At 35.9% G+C, this 16,254-nt stretch overlaps 2 protein-coding genes across 2 annotated transcripts in view; one reads left to right on the forward strand and one right to left on the reverse strand.

The window, feature by feature from the left end:
• LOC129445366 (basement membrane-specific heparan sulfate proteoglycan core protein) overlaps positions 1 to 16,254 on the forward strand; it is a 193,769-nt gene that overhangs the window by 136,512 nt on the left and 41,003 nt on the right. The gene's annotated exons all lie outside the window — the stretch shown is intronic.
• The window catches only part of LOC129445300 (uncharacterized), a 48,313-nt gene that overhangs the window by 19,213 nt on the left and 12,846 nt on the right, over positions 1 to 16,254 (reverse strand). Inside the window, 4 exon segments of the mRNA XM_073860046.1 lie at positions 10,785 to 11,297; positions 11,383 to 11,429; positions 12,578 to 12,751; positions 12,834 to 15,384. Of these exon segments, the coding sequence (XP_073716147.1) occupies positions 10,785 to 11,297; positions 11,383 to 11,429; positions 12,578 to 12,751; positions 12,834 to 15,325 (3,226 nt within the window). The 5' untranslated portion in view covers positions 15,326 to 15,384.

Consider the following 16,254-nt stretch of genomic DNA (forward strand, 5'->3'; position numbering starts at 1 on the left):
GACAGATAATCTACACACACACATCAACAGACAGATAATCTACAGACACATACATCAACAGACAATCTACATACACGCATCAACAGACAGAAAATCTACAGACACACACATCAACAGACATAATCTACAGACACACACATCAACAGACATCATCTACAGACACACACATCAACAGACATAATCTACAGCCACACACATCTACAGACACAATCTACAGACACACATATCTACAGACACAATCTACAGACACACACATCAACAGACATAACCTTCAGACGCACACATCAACAGACATAATCTACAGACACACACATCTACAGACACAATCTACAGACACACACATCAACAGACATAATCTACAGACGCACACATCAACAGACATAATCTACAGACACACACATCAACAGACAATTAATCTACAGACACCCACATCAACAGACAGATAATCTACAGTCACACATACATCAACATACAGATAATCTACACACACACACACACACACACACACACACACACACACACACACACACACACACACACACACACACACACACACACACACACACACACACACACACACACATATTCTGTGATATAGTGTGAACTGTGTCATATGTCAGATTTACATTTCTCGTTTGCGATCTCTTACCCAGAATAAAACTTGCCCCAGAACAGGTTAGCCGAGTTACCATAGCACTAAACACTGCTTTGAACCAATCCACTTTCATTAGTCAGAAAAACAAGAGTTTGCTTAAACTAAACTTAGACTTATCGGATAACCACTGAAATCAGTTTCGTGCAACAGGTTACACACAAAAAAGGTAGAGTTTACTTAATTTTTATTTTGCAAGTTTTTGCTTTTTTTGAGACATACCATGAAAATCTGACTTTTCCATGTTTAAGTGCTTCCTGGGTGCTTCTACCTAGAAAATGTGAAAAAGATCAACCCAGTAGTTTTGGTAAACCATTCTCTGTGGCTCCTCTTGTGATGTCAGAAGGGGATCTTTTTACAATAATACCGCCCCTTAATCTGCACTTTCCAACCACGACACTGACATTTAGTGCAGAAAGAAAGAGAGAAAAGAAAACTATTTGACAGCAAAATTGAGTTTCAATTCCAACAAACCAGCATTATGGTGATCAGTGTTTGTAATTCATCAACTCATTTGCATTTTCATATATGTGCTGTGAGGGACACCAAATACTAATTTTACATCTTAGTTTAGTTCCCTGAAACTGCCCCATAAACATATATAAATATATACAGTACTGTGCAAAAGTGTATGCTACGCGTACACACCAAACGCGTAGCATCGCATTGCTATATATATATATATATATATATATATATATATATATATTAATATATATATATATATATATATATATATATATATATATATATATATATATATATATATATATATATATATATATATATATATAGAACGTGATTTCACCAAGTAAGATGTGATCCTGGAAGTTGGTCCTGGATCAACATTTTCATTAACCAATCAGATTGCAGCATTAAGATTAGTGTGCATGTTAGATTTAGTTTTAGGATTGGGTTAGGGGCTTTTAGGCAAGGCAAGGCAAGGCAAGTTTATTTGTATAGCACATTTCATACACAGAGGTCATTCAAAGTGCTTTACATAGAAATGAGGAAACAATATATAAAAGAGAAAAAAGAAAATGTAAAAATAATAGATACACAATAAAATCACAATAAAAACAAAGATACATGAGAATTTAGAATAACAATTAAAGAAAATAAATGTGATTTTAATAAAACAGTTTAAAATGTTAAAAAGAATAAAACAGAAGTAAAAGTGACTTGAGTTAAATGTGCAGTCAGTGTGAAGCAGCACAGTGCTCATTCAGTAAATGCAGAGTTAAACAGATGTGTTTTTAATCTAGATTTAAAAGTGTTTACTGTTGAAGCACATTTGATCTCATCTGGAAGCTGATTCCAGCTAGAGGTGGCATAATAACTAAATGCTGACGCACCTTGTTTTGAGTAAACCCTTGGTATTTCTAACTGACCTGATCCTAATGATCTGAGTAATCTTTTAGGTTTATATTCAGTTAGCATATCTGTCATGTATTTGGGTCCTAAGCCATGAAGTGATTTATAAATGAGTAACAATAGGGCTTATTCCCAAACACCGGAAGTCGCTGGCCACGGCCATCTTGTTGACATGACATCTGTCCTGCCCCTAGCCGCACGTAGATTTGAGTCGAGGGGAGCAGTAGCCTAATGGCTTAATCTCGTCTTTATTAAGAGAAGATGAGCTTGATTATTGTGGAACAATATCAAATAGACCCAATAGCCTTAAGTAAAGATCCGTCCTTATTGCCAGCCGTAACTTATCCGGATATTTATAACTATATCGTTCATACAGTATCCGCATTCATCATACAAGCACTGAAGCGGCATTCACATTATAACGATAACTATAACGATAACTATATCATCGTCCACATCACCAAACAATACGTTTATGCTAATTCGCTCACGGCACTTGCGCAAATCACTTGCCTTTAATATTGCTTGTAATAAAAACTTTTGCAGATGTCCTCAACACGCTGCGTTTCGCGTAACTCTAAACAGTGAATCTAATAGTTTGTTTAATCTCTTACCTTTTGGCATAACAGTTAGTTAATGTAATAGATTAAAAAGCTTTATGTAGTCAATTTTCACAGCAACTGGAGGTAATCTAATGTTATAGAGCTCAGCAATGAGCTTCACTGTCATTTTAAGTGGCCGTGCACTTGAAGTTTAAATAGATTTTAATGCTATCAATGGTTTATCCTTCATCAGGTGGGAAAAATCGCTCAGAAAGTAATCCCAATGATGTCGTTCATTGTATCTGTATCGTTATAGTTTTGGTGTGAGCTCCGCTATTCTGTTTAATATAAAACGATTTTCAAAACTATGTGAACGGCCCTTAATTCCCTACCTAGTATCAATGCCAGACCTATTATTATGTTCATATAGTTACTAATACTAATTTAATAACTGTCTCAATTTATGGCAGCTTATTTGAAAGAGCAGTTTCAGCCACTGCTTACAGCTAACCATATGTGATCAAATGATGGGGACAGACTTTGCTGTGAGCATATATCCCTAACGTTACCTCGGGTAAAATGATGGTGACAGACTTTGCCTTTCGGGAGTCTCTTCTTCGCTGGTTCAACTCCTCTGTCTCCTTTCATGTTTTCTGACAGTCGGTATCGCATAAAAAGTAATTCCGGGTTCTTTTTGCTGTTGTTAGAACATCCGTGTATTACACCACACACCATCGCGCGGTTTTAAAAAAATTACACCGATAATACCATGCATAATACCCACGCTGCCTCGCTTGTCAATTGACAGACTGACAGTTTTATGTCAACAATATGGCCGCCGCGAACATTGATGACGTAGATCGAATAAGCCCTATACTTTAAAATCTATTCTAAATGTAACAGGAAGCCAGTGTAAGGACCTGAGGACTGGAGTAATGTGCTCAGATTTTTTGGTTCTGGTCAGAATTCTTGCAGCAGTGTTTTTTATTAGCTGCAGCTGTCTAATGATCTTTTTGGGGATCCCAGTAAGAAGTCCATTGCAGTAATCCACCCTGCTGGTGATGAAAGCATGAACAAGTTTCTCTAAGTCCTGTCTTGAGACAAAACAGCTAATTCTGGCAATATTTCTGAGATGGTAGTAAGCTGATTTGCTTATCGCTTTCACGTGACTACTGAAATTAAGGTCAGACTCTAAAATTACACCAAGATTTCTGACTTTATTTTGTGTCTTTAGACCCCTAGAGTCAAGGTATGTGTTAACCTTGAGAGTTTCATCTTTATTTCCAAATACAATGACATCAGTTTTGTCTTTGTTTAACTGGAGGAAGTTTTGACGCATCCAACAGTTAATTTTATCAATGCATTTACAGAGAGAGTCAATGGGGCTGTAGTCATTGGGTGACAGGGCTAAGTATATCTGGGTGTCATCTGCATAGCTGTGGTAAGAAATACTCCTCAAACTATTATTTCACACTAATTTGAGAGTTTAAAAATGGTTAGGGTTTGAGTTAAGGATAGGATGGGGTATGTTTGAAACTTTTTAAAACGTTGATCCAGGATCAACAAAAAATTTTCTTTTAAAGGCTTCCTTTTTAATTGAATTTTCTTGATTAATTATGTAAACTTTTTATAATTTATTATTATATAACACATTATGATGAGCAAGTTTAGAAGGGACTCTTCTGACATTAGCACAGAGTGAATTGTTAGAGACATATCTTTCTCAATAAGAGATAAAACACTAGAGCAGTCAATCAGTCTCCTACAATAAATACCCCACCTCACAATGAGGTTTGTTTCTTGTTTTTGTTATAGCAAACATGTCTAGAGCAAAACAGTGTTAAACATGTTTCAGCAACTCCAAAATCATTGCATTTTAACAGTGATGTTTCTAGTTTTAATGGTTTTGCTTATTTGAGTTAATTTTAAGAGATTTTCTTTATTTAGTAGACCTAAATATAAAATATGAATACGACCTAATGAAATAAATATAACATTATAGGTTGGTTTACCGAACATATATACTAGAATAAAACTAGTTTTAACAAGCATGCCTTACTGAAAACATTACCTGTGTGCATTTTGCAAAAGGCACTGAGGAATTTTCAGTTTGGACAGCTCTTACATTTATTTATTTTAATCAACACGTTTTTCTTTTGGTGTTTTATAAAATGACCACTAGACTGTGCACTATGCATGGTTTTGTTTGTTTTGCAGTACTGTACTGTACAAAAGTCTTAGGGATGGTTTTTCAGACAGGGAAGCCAGGACTAGGCCTTAGTTAAATTAGACTATTTAAGTCATTTATTACAGCATAATTTATAAATAAACATTACTGGTGTGCATCTTCAGACACAACACTTGCACCAATATGTTAATAAATCACCTTCATAAGTCGGTATATGGTTAAATGACTCATTACCGGACGAATGAAGACTCTCTCGCCCGCCCCTACCGTCTGTAGGAAGAATACCCCACTTGCAAGTTCGCTGTATCCGACCCGGTGTCCTTCAGTCTCGCAAAGTCTCAGATATCGCAGGAAGCAGTATCACTTTACGGCAAACAACACAGAGGCAGGCGAGCTAAACACGGCTAGGGATTGTTGCAAATGGCAGAGCCGGGGAAGAAGCATCGAAAACCCTTGACAAAAGGAAAACATAACTGGATTTGAAAAAAGCTGATAAACTTGGTTCCGAGGGGGGAGGGACAACAGTTCGTTTTTTACGACAGTGTGTTTGAAAGCATTTACTTTCAGACACTAGGGGGAGCTCGTAGAGAAATATTACACAGACTTGCCTGGTTTCCCTTTAAGATATGACAAAGCAAGTTGTTTTCAGTCAAGACAACATTAACATTTAAATAAGTCTGGGAAACCGCCCCTTAAAGGGACAGTAAGTAGGATTTTAAGTATTTTATTAATCAAAATCAAAGTCTGTATTCATAAATATGTCCTCGTTGGTGTTAAATGACCTCTGCCAGTGATCTGACTTTTCTTTGTAAGCTAAGAATTTCTTCTCTGTACTTACATTGAACGGGTAAGTCCAAGAGGGCTTCCATGTCGTTCCACCGTATTAATAAACTATAATAACAGAGAGGGACAAAAAGCACGCTTACCAACGCTTTTCCACAACGAGTTTTCATTCAGAACACGTGAACTAGCTGAAACGGACAAGGAGATCAGTGATTACATAACGCCTACCTTAGTTGCAACATGCATTTGGAAAAGCGAGGCGCTAGAGAGCACTACTCGTTTGAATGCAAAAAACAATTTCACCACTAGATGGGGGTAAATCCTACTTATTTTCCATTCACATTATAATGATAACTATAGTGTTAACTCAGGAACACACACTTCTGCAGCTTCATCTCTGTCTTCTGCACTTACTGCCTGTCTGGAGGAAATAAAAGCGTGGATGAATCTCAACTTCCTCCAGTTAAATAGTTCCAAAACTGAGGCAATTCGTGCTGGCACCTCACACCAGACCCAGTCCTCCCCCATAACCGGTATAACTATCTCTGGTCATGTCATTCCCCTCTCCACAACTGTCACAAACATTGGTGTAAGATTTGACCCACAACTCACCTTCGAAGCCCACATCATAAACCTCTGCAAGATTTCCTTCTACCATCTCAGAAATATTGCAAAACTCCGTTCCACACTCACCCTAGCAGATGCTGAAAAGCTGGTCCGTGCCTTTATGGGCCATTCTACCGAATTGGTGCAAATTGACACTTCAAAACTTCTTGAAAAAAGTGTGTTTTTTCCTGCAAGCTTTGTAGTCATAAACATAGAAGAACATCTAAGGAACACTAATCTACTGATTGGACACTTTAGTTTCTTAGCATGTTTTTATACAGTTTCGAAATGTTTTCTCTCTCCCAGAATTTGTCACTACCGAAACACAACAACATTTGATATAAAAATTAGGTTTTTAATAGCCTATTCTGATTTTCTTTACATTAACCTTCTAAATATATTTTTTACATTTTTTTTAAAGACAGTGTCATGGTTATATTGATTAGAAATATTATTTTAACAAAACTATAAGAGTGGTTCATCAAATTAAATGCATTTTGAAGGCAATATTTCTCTGTAATTGCCATACATGCACTGATACAGTTTTCAAATTCAAGGATTCATTAGTTTAAATTTTTATCTAACTAAATAAAATTATGTCATCTTTTCTGATAACAAAACCTATTTTATTTTTCCAGAACATTATTTGTTTCGGTCGTGACATCAAATGTTCGGTAGTGACGACCATATTGGATTTTCCATATTTTGTGTAAAAAAAAGTAATTAGTTAGTCAAAAATGGTTGGCATTATGCAGTCAAAACATACAGCACAAAGAATATCTAACGCAACACCACATAAAAGCAGAAAAAACTGAAATTACGCTGAAGAGATGGCGTATAGTTCAGACCTTGAAGGGATGCAAGATGCTGTGTTGATTTTCACATCTCTTGAGAAAAAGATGACATAATGTATGTCCATATAAAACTTCAGGCCCACAGTATAAACTACAGAATTTGGTGTGTGTGCACCCATGTCCATCTGTAATGTTGGTGTACACATGTGTGCCTGTTTTTCCATTACACATTCAAACTTCTCTAAACCTTCTTAACTTATTCTCTTGTTGCTGAGTTTGACTTTTTTGAGTTTGAAGTAAACTTAATTTTTTATTTGATTTGAGGTAGGTTGAATCAATTTTCATATAAAAGAACTAGTGATAGACCGATATATCGGCCGATTTTTTCGAGTTTTATGTGTATTTGCATTGGCCGATTTGTGGCTGCTGTGTTCACCGAGTTTTTCCGGCATTATTTACAGACAGAAATATAGTTTTTTAAGTTCAATTAATGTTACTTTTTTAAATTGAGACTTATAAAAATGACACGATGATGCCATATTTTACAAGTAAACTGAGTGAGCAAAAGAAGTATCGGCTCAAGAAAATAGGCTCTCTCAGTCTGTCCGCTCTACTTTCATCTTTCCGTCTATGCATGTTGGTGATTCCTCTCTCTCTGTAGCCATCTCTACAAATTAACCAAAGATATTTACATTTACATTATTAGTGTGAGCCTGCCATGTCTACACTTATCAATGACATGTCAATTTACAATGATACTGATAAGTGCTATCTGTTATGTCATTTATATAAAGCAATCAGTCAAAGTTCCGCTAAATTAGCGCAGACAGTTTTCCTAGAGACCAGAGGTAGAATCATATAGCCTTCATTTATATCAATAATGAGTCAAGCTACTACTGTATGAATTAATTAAATTAATCTGGCCTAGTTCATTTTATCTTAGTTTGTAGTCCTAGTCAAATCACGTACAACATTACAGAAATATGACTGACAAATTATTTGTACTGAAAAAGAATATATGTGCAGTTGAAACTTTCTATTTATTAATTAAAATAAAGAAATAAGTGTCATTTTGTCACTACCGAAACAATCACGTCACAACCGAAACGTCAACAAATGTTTCGGTTGTGACTGTTTCGGTAGTGACGATTTAAGCTAACTTTGATCCTACTGCTTAGATGCTAATCAGTACGTAGTTAGCTAGCACAGTTCTCGACATTGAAACATGAGTAAAACCTAAATGACCAGTAGAAAAAATAAAAAAAACTGAATTAATCATTGAAAATGTGTGATCGGTAGTGACATTCATAAATGTCACACACTGATTTCCAAACTTTTGATCACATTTACTTCAAAACCATGAGACTGATCTAATCACCATGTCATCACAAGAAAGAGAGGCACAGACAAAGTTTCTGGTTCAAAATGAAGGGGAGTGGCTTAAAGCAGTATTATATTATTGACCAAACTATGCAATGTTTCGGTAGTGACGTGAAAATGCGGGACAGTGTTTTTTTTTACATGATTTTACATGATTTTCACTGAAAATATCCAATAAATATATTTTTGGTTTTAATTAACAAAAGTATTCAAAATGATACTTCTTAAAAGAATGATAAAAAAAATTTAAAAAATTATTTCATATTTTTTTTTCCTATGGTGAAATTCAGACCTTAGGGTTTGGGACAACCATCTCTCAATTGAAAGCACCATATAAACGATGATATTTTATATATAAAACCTGACGCTACCTCAAATATTACTTTGGGTTTTGATTGCTATTTGCTTATATTTTTTTATTATCAAACATTTTCCTACATTAATGCGTTTTAAATTAGTTTTTTTGTTCCGGGACAGCAATTTGCACGAATTCGGTAGAATGGCCCTTATCTCCTCCAGACTGGATTACTGTAATGCACTTCTAATTGGGATCTCTAATAAACACCTGCAGAGACTGCAATATTTATAGCGCTGCAAGGATCCTGATGAGAGTGCGAAAATATGATCACATCACACCCATTCTTCATTCATTTCACTGGCTCCCCATTCACGCCAGGATTGAATACAAGGTCGCCCTTCTCACCCACCAATGCATTTTCCATAAATGCACTGGTGGGTGAGAAGGGCGACCTTGTATTCCCCCCCCCCAAGACCAAGCTCAGCACCATGGGTGATCAGGCTTTCTGTTCTGCAGCCTATGAATTTAAATGAACCTTTTTAAACTTGTGTTTACTGCTGTTTTATCAGGTTTTTATGATATTTTTATGACATTTACTGTAGCACTTTGAGATTTGCCATACAGTAAATGTAAAGTGCTTTACAAATAAAATCTATTATTATTATTATTATTAACTATAACTATATTAGCGTCCACATCACTGAACGATAAGGTTACATTTTTGCTAATTCACTGTAAAAATACTTTGCTGCCTTAAAATTTTTATTGAATCAACTCAGATTTACAAGTCATTTCAACTTACTATTATTTATCTTGACTAGAAATGAGTTGTTATAACTACAGGTGAGTTGTTATAACTTATAAAATTAAGTTGACTTTTCTCATTAAATTAAGTTGAAACAACTCATCTCTGTTGACAGGACTTGTAAATCTGAGTTGATTTAACAAAAAAACTTGAAGGCAGCAAAGTATTTTTTACAGTGTTCGCTCACGTGCATGGCACTCGCGCAAACCAGTTGCCTTTAATATTGAATATTTCTTGTAATAAAAACTTTTTCAATTGTTTGCATATCACTGAATATGTAAACAAGCTGTTCGTGTTGCATTTACACAGCGGGTAACCAGCAGATGTCCTCAACATGTTATGTTCACGTTAACAACTCTAAACAGTGAATTTAATAGTTTGTGTAATCTCTTATCAACCTTATCAGCGCTGGATACCTGAGGTAATGGTATAGACCTCAGCAATGAGCTTCAAGTGCACTTAAAGTTAAAATAGATTTGATTGGCAGTCAATGGTTTATCGTTCATCAGTTAGGAATAAATGTTCAGAAAGGGATCCTAACGATATCGTTCATTGTATATTTATCGTTATAGTTGTGGTGTGAACTCCACTATTCTCTTTCATATAAAAGATTTTTAAAACTATATTTTTATAGTTATTGTTATCATTATCATTACCTTCATGTTAACATTAGTTGTTTTGTTATAATGATCATATATTATTATTTCTCAATCTCTTTATTCAAATACAATCAGAAAATACAGGAAATTTATATGCAGTATCAAAAAAAAATAAAAAATAAATAAAAAGCTAGTGTTGAATATTTAGTGTGATTGTAAAAATTAAGTACTCTGGTACTGAGAGTATATGGATTGGCCTGCATGTTTGCACTGGTGTCTATTTTGATGTTTACCCTCCAAATATGATTTCAACCCTTAAATTAATTAGTCCTAGATTAAAAAAGGTCAAAGAGAAAATGGTCCCTTAGTGCCTTAAACTCTTTAAAAAATGACTATAAAACATTATACTTTGAATAAGAGTTTAGGTTTTAACAACTGTACTGTTTAAAACTAGCTGATTAAAGTAACAGCTGAACTTCTGTAAAGCCTGCAGTTCTGTCTCCATATTATTGTTTACAAGGTCATTGCGGCTGGTCATTGTCATCTTTCTGTAGTGTAATGGTCATAGGAGCATAATATATAAGGGAGAGATATGAAATAATATATAATAATATCATGCCTGATATTAAATATGTATTCTGGGTTTGTCACATCACAGGAAAATTGTGTTTTTAATCACAAAGCCAAATTTGAATAATAAAAATTACCAGGAAAATAAAGTAATTTCTCAAAATTAGATTGCTCACATGAAGTTAAATCTGACACAGAGACGTTCTGTTACGAACATCAAATCCAGCATATAAAGGTTGTGTGAATGTTGTGTTGACTGTGTGTAAGTGTGTGAGTTTTTGTTTATCAGAGACGCTGTAGAAGGACAAAGTGCCCGCTGACCAGTCCAGATAAACTCCTACTTTATTAGATGGAGGTGAAGGAGGAGGGATGGCTTTGTTTTTATTATTGTGCCAAAAATCATATCCATCGACAGTACAGAAGAGCCTCCAGGACTTTTCATCAAGTGCAAACATACTGTTACTCCCTTCTTTCCTGCTGATGTTTTTATATGTCACTGCTATACGAGCCCACACTTCCCATTCAGCCTCCCAGTAACAGCGTCCAGTCAGACTCTCTTTACACAGAACCTGAGGAACACCTTCAAATCTCTCTGGATGATCAGGATACGGCTGAGGTTCTTTCACATAAGTGGCCGTCTTCTTATCCTCAGACAGAACGAGACGAACGCTTGCTGTGTTTGGATCCAGTGTGAGATCACAGGCATCTAAACACAATATTAAAGCATTAAGAAATCTATAAAACATCAAAACATTAAAAGAACTATGTGCATGTGTGAGATAAGAACCTACATTTTCGTAGACCTGGTGTAATCCTGCAAGGTCCTCCATGTTCCAGACTAAAAAACAGGCAAACATTCACATTTTGAGAATATTAATTGTCTGTTGTGGTATAGTTGCATCATTTTAAACAGAATGGAAATTGTAACTTTTTCTTAATTTTGAAAGAACATGATTCAGTCAAGTATATTAACTTAAGTTTACTTTAAGTGTTAATTAAAGTGATTTTTCTAATTTAAGCTGGAGATGTTCAGTTCCCAGCATGCTTTCCATGGGACTGATTAATGAGAGCAAATGTAGAAATTAAGTGCTATTTTATACATTTTTAATCAAGATGAAATAAAGATACATATTAAACCTTATGGGTTGTTGGGGATGTTTTCAGCCACTGTGGGGTTTTTATAGTCTTAATTTGGCCACAACTTTCAGTGTTTTAACAAATGGAATGATTTTTGGGGACAAATCTTATTTTGACACATATTTTGAAATGTTTCAAAAGCTCAACAATATACCGTGGGCAAAGTTACTAGCCTTTTCGTGTTGTTCGTAGATAAAAACAATGTGCCAATTTTGGATGTGATGCAAACACTGATCACCATAATGGCGGCCTGTCGAAATTGAGACTCAACCGCGCTGTAAATTATCTTCCTCTCTCTCTCTCTCTCTGCACCAAACGGCAGTGCTTCTAATGCAGATAAAGGGGCAGTATTGTTGTAATCAGTTCCCTTTTTGACATCACAAGTGGAACCACACTGTGACATTACAGTCAGTAACTAATTTCAACTTAACTTTTAATACATCTTTTTTTTCTAATGCATATGTGTTTCAAGAATCAAACACTGTTCAACATAATGGTGGTTTATTGAAAGTCCACATTTCTGTCAAAAATTAATGGAGGGTGTTAACTTGATACTGATTCAATGGGATTAATATAAAAAACAAAACATTTTAACATTGTTTCAATAGTTGCTTGATATACCTAATTGAGATTTGTAATGTAATGGGCAGCAGGATTAAAGATCATCTATAAACTTGTAAAATTAAATACTGTATTAAAGTTATTATTTAAATGTAACCATGATTATTTTTAAACAAGGGTTAAAGTTTGCTGCAAAAGGATTATATTAAATAATCCTTTTTTTAAAACCAGATTTAAGTCTAATCCTTCTTGGTGCATCCCAAGTACTTCCTATTGTGTTCTGCTTACTTGAGTTTCTTCAGTGTAGAGTTGGGATCGAGTATCTGAGAGAGCATCTGACGTCCTGATTGTTGTGGGTGATTGTAGCTCAGATCCAGCTCTCTCAGATGTGATGATGGGTTTGAACTCAGAGCTGAAGCCAAATAACAACAACCTTCATCTGTCACCATACAACCTGATAATCTACAGAGAGATCACACATCAACATCAGTCAGTTCATCCTCTTTAGTTATAAATCAGTAAATCACTATCTAGAGATAAATACCTCAATGTGTGTAGTTTACAGTCTGGACTCTTGAGAGCATCAGAGATGAGCTTCACTCCTGAATCCTGCAGGTCATTGTTACTCAAGTCCAGATCTCTCACAGGTGAGTTTGAGGAATGCAGACATGAAGACAACATTTTACAGGACTCAACTGTGAGATCACAGTCAGCAAGTCTGGAATAAAGTTGAATGCAGCACAAAAATAGATGAAAGCTTAAAACAATTTGATCACATGATAAATATCGGCAAATGTAACTGGACAACATCACTGAAACTGCTATTAAAGACACAAATTTAAAATAGGAACAAATCACTGCAAACAAACAAAATCCTTCCAACATCTACTAAAAACTTTCCCAGAAAACTCAAAACATTTCAGTATTAAAGGGATTGAATAATGCTTCAGAACTTAAATGTTTAAAACAAGATGCAAGAGCAGTGAAATTAGAACAGATCTTTGGTGATGAGGTTTGGCTTTAAAAAATATAGAAAACATTAAAATAAAACTCTCACATAGCTCTTGTGCAGTTGCTGACAGCTGGTATGAGTCGTCTTCTCCCCTCCTGTGTTGTGTTGTATTTCTTTAGATTCAGTTCATCCAGCACCACTTCTGACATCTGAAGCATGTAGGCTATTGCTGAACAGTGAGCAGCAGAGAGTTTCTTCTCTGAGTGTTTGTCTGATCTCACAAACTCCTCAATCTCTCTGTACAGAGTCCGATCATTCACTTCAAGAAGACACAGAAACAGATTGATGGATCTGTCAGCTGAGAGATGATCAAGTTTGATTTTGTCTTTAATGTACTGTGTAATTTCCCTGATGGTTTCTGAGGTTTCCACCGTGTGTGTCAGTAGATCCTCTAAGAGTCTCTGATTGGACTCCAGTGAGATGCCCAGCAGGAATCGCAGGAAAAGATCCAGATGTCCAGTTTCACTTTGAAGAGCATCATCTACTGCACCTTTAAGCAATTTCTGGACTGAAGCAAAATACTTCAAGGTTTCCATTGTTGTGTTTACATAGTATTGAAACACATAGAGAGCAGCCAGAAACTCCTGATAGCTGAGATGTATGAAGCAGTAGATTTTCCTCTGATGTATCCCAGATTCCTCCTTAAAGATCTCAGTACAAATCCCAGAATACACTGAGGCGTCAGTGATGTCTATGCCAGACTCTCTCAGCTCCTCCTCATAAAACATCACATTACCCTTCATCAGCTGTTTGAAAGCCAGTTCAGACAGTTTGACAATCACTTCTCTGTTGGACTGCAGGAGTTTCTCTGGATCTCTCTCATCATACTTCTCATTCTTCATATTCATCTGAATCAGCAGGAAGTGGATGTACATTTCAGTCAGAGTTTTAGGGATTTCTGCTCTCTCATTGTCTTGTTTCAGGATGTTTTGAAGCACAGTGGATGAGATCCAACAGAAGACTGGTATGTGACACATGATGTGGAGACTTCTTGATCTTCTGACGTGTGAGATGATTCTGCTGGCTTGATGTTCATCACTGATTCTCTTCCTGAAATATTCCTCCTTCTGAGCGTCATTGAATCCCTGGATTTCTGTCAGACGGTTGATGTATTTAGATGGGATCTGATTGGCTGCTGCTGGTCTGGAGGTGATCCAGATGAGAGCAGAGGGAAGCAGATCTCCTTTCATGAGGTTTGATATCAACACAGGCACTGATGAAGTCTCAGTCACCTCAGAAACTTTCTCAGCGTCTGAAAACATCAGTGTCATTCTGTTTTCATCCAGACCATCAAAGATGAACACAACTTTACACTCATCATAAATCTTTGAGTCCAGATCTTGAAGTTCAGGATGAAAGTCAAGCAGAAGTTTGTGAAGACTGTACTGATCATCTTGAATCAAGTTCAGCTCTCGAAACGGAAACACAAACATGAAATCTACATCCTGATTGGCCGTTCCCTCGGCCCAATCCAGAATGAACTTCTGTACGGAGACGGTTTTTCCAATTCCAGCGATGCCTTTAGTAAGAACACTCTTGATTTTGTCTTTCCTCTCTCTTCTTTTCTCTGTTTTATATTCTGGTTCAGGTAAGGGTTTAAAGATGTCATTGCAGTAGATTGTTGTGTCTTGTAAGTGTTGTGTTCTGGTGTTTTTCTCCATGTGTAAAACTTCATGTTCTTCATTCACTCCTTCACTCTCTCCCTCTATGATGTACAGTTGTGTGTAAATCCTCTTCAGGTGAGTTTGATTCTCTCGTTGTTTGATTCCCTCAAATAAACTCTCATATTTGTTCTTCATGATGGTTTTGTGTTGGTTTTTAACTTTCTGCAGAACATCATCTACTGGTTCATGTAAATCTTGAAGAAGTTCTTTCAATTTATTCTGTAGGTTTTCGTCTGTGCTGAGATGTCTGAGGTCAGAGGTCAAAGTTCCATCACTGAGATAAGGGGGCTGATGAATGGAGTTGTTCATAGACACACAGCTAGGTTCTGGAGAAGCTGAGTTATCCTTTTTAACACTCATTTTTAAGTTAATCCTTATAGTGATGTGTTTTTTAATGGTAGTTCTGCTCTTCGTTCCCTCTACAGAAAGAGGCAGTTATTAGGCCTGCACATATAAGTGTATAAAGACTTCCTATAACTGAACAGGTAGGCTACAGTGCAATGGTAACAACCCCAGCTAACAGAGAAAGGCCTGAAAACGTTCCTAAAGTACAAAATAACGTTATGCCAACATAAAAAGCATACAGGGATCATATTATGTGACTTTTTAAAGATGTAAAATAAGTCTTTGATGTCATCAGAGTGCGTATGTGAGTTTTAGCTCAGAATATCCACAGATAACATATTACAGCAAAATTGCCACTTTGTAGGTGCATGCAAAAATGTGCCATTTTGGGGTGTGTCCTTTAAAATGGAAATGAGCCAAATACTTATTTTATATCTTTAAAAAAATCTCATAACATAGCCCCTTTAAACATGGAAAATTCAGATTTTCACACTACTATGTTCTGTAAAAATTTGTTGTAAAAAACACAATATACTTTTTAGGTTTAGATGTTGATGTTTTTCACCTAAACCTCACTATTATGGCAAAAAGAATCAGAAAATGAATCTCAACAATGGTAACAATTCAATTAAAAGCTTCATGTTGCAATGCATGCTGGGTATGATAAAATGATAAAACCCATCCAGGACTTGCAACATGCACTGCGGCAAGAATAAATAATGAGCTTTTTGCTATTTTGTAGTGGTCAACCAATATATTGTTGAGGTTGATGATATATCGACCATTATTTGAACAATTTTATTATCGGCCAATTGATTCTCTGGAATACACTCAACCCCACTCAGCAACCCACAGACCAGTTGGCGCACGACACTGTAAGACAATTTCCTGAATAAAGATAGCACCTCCCAAAAGGGCACTGCATGGGGGCAAAGTAAGTGCCC

Source organism: Misgurnus anguillicaudatus, chromosome 3, assembly GCF_027580225.2.
Source record: "Misgurnus anguillicaudatus chromosome 3, ASM2758022v2, whole genome shotgun sequence".
Lineage (NCBI taxonomy): Eukaryota > Metazoa > Chordata > Actinopteri > Cypriniformes > Cobitidae > Misgurnus > Misgurnus anguillicaudatus.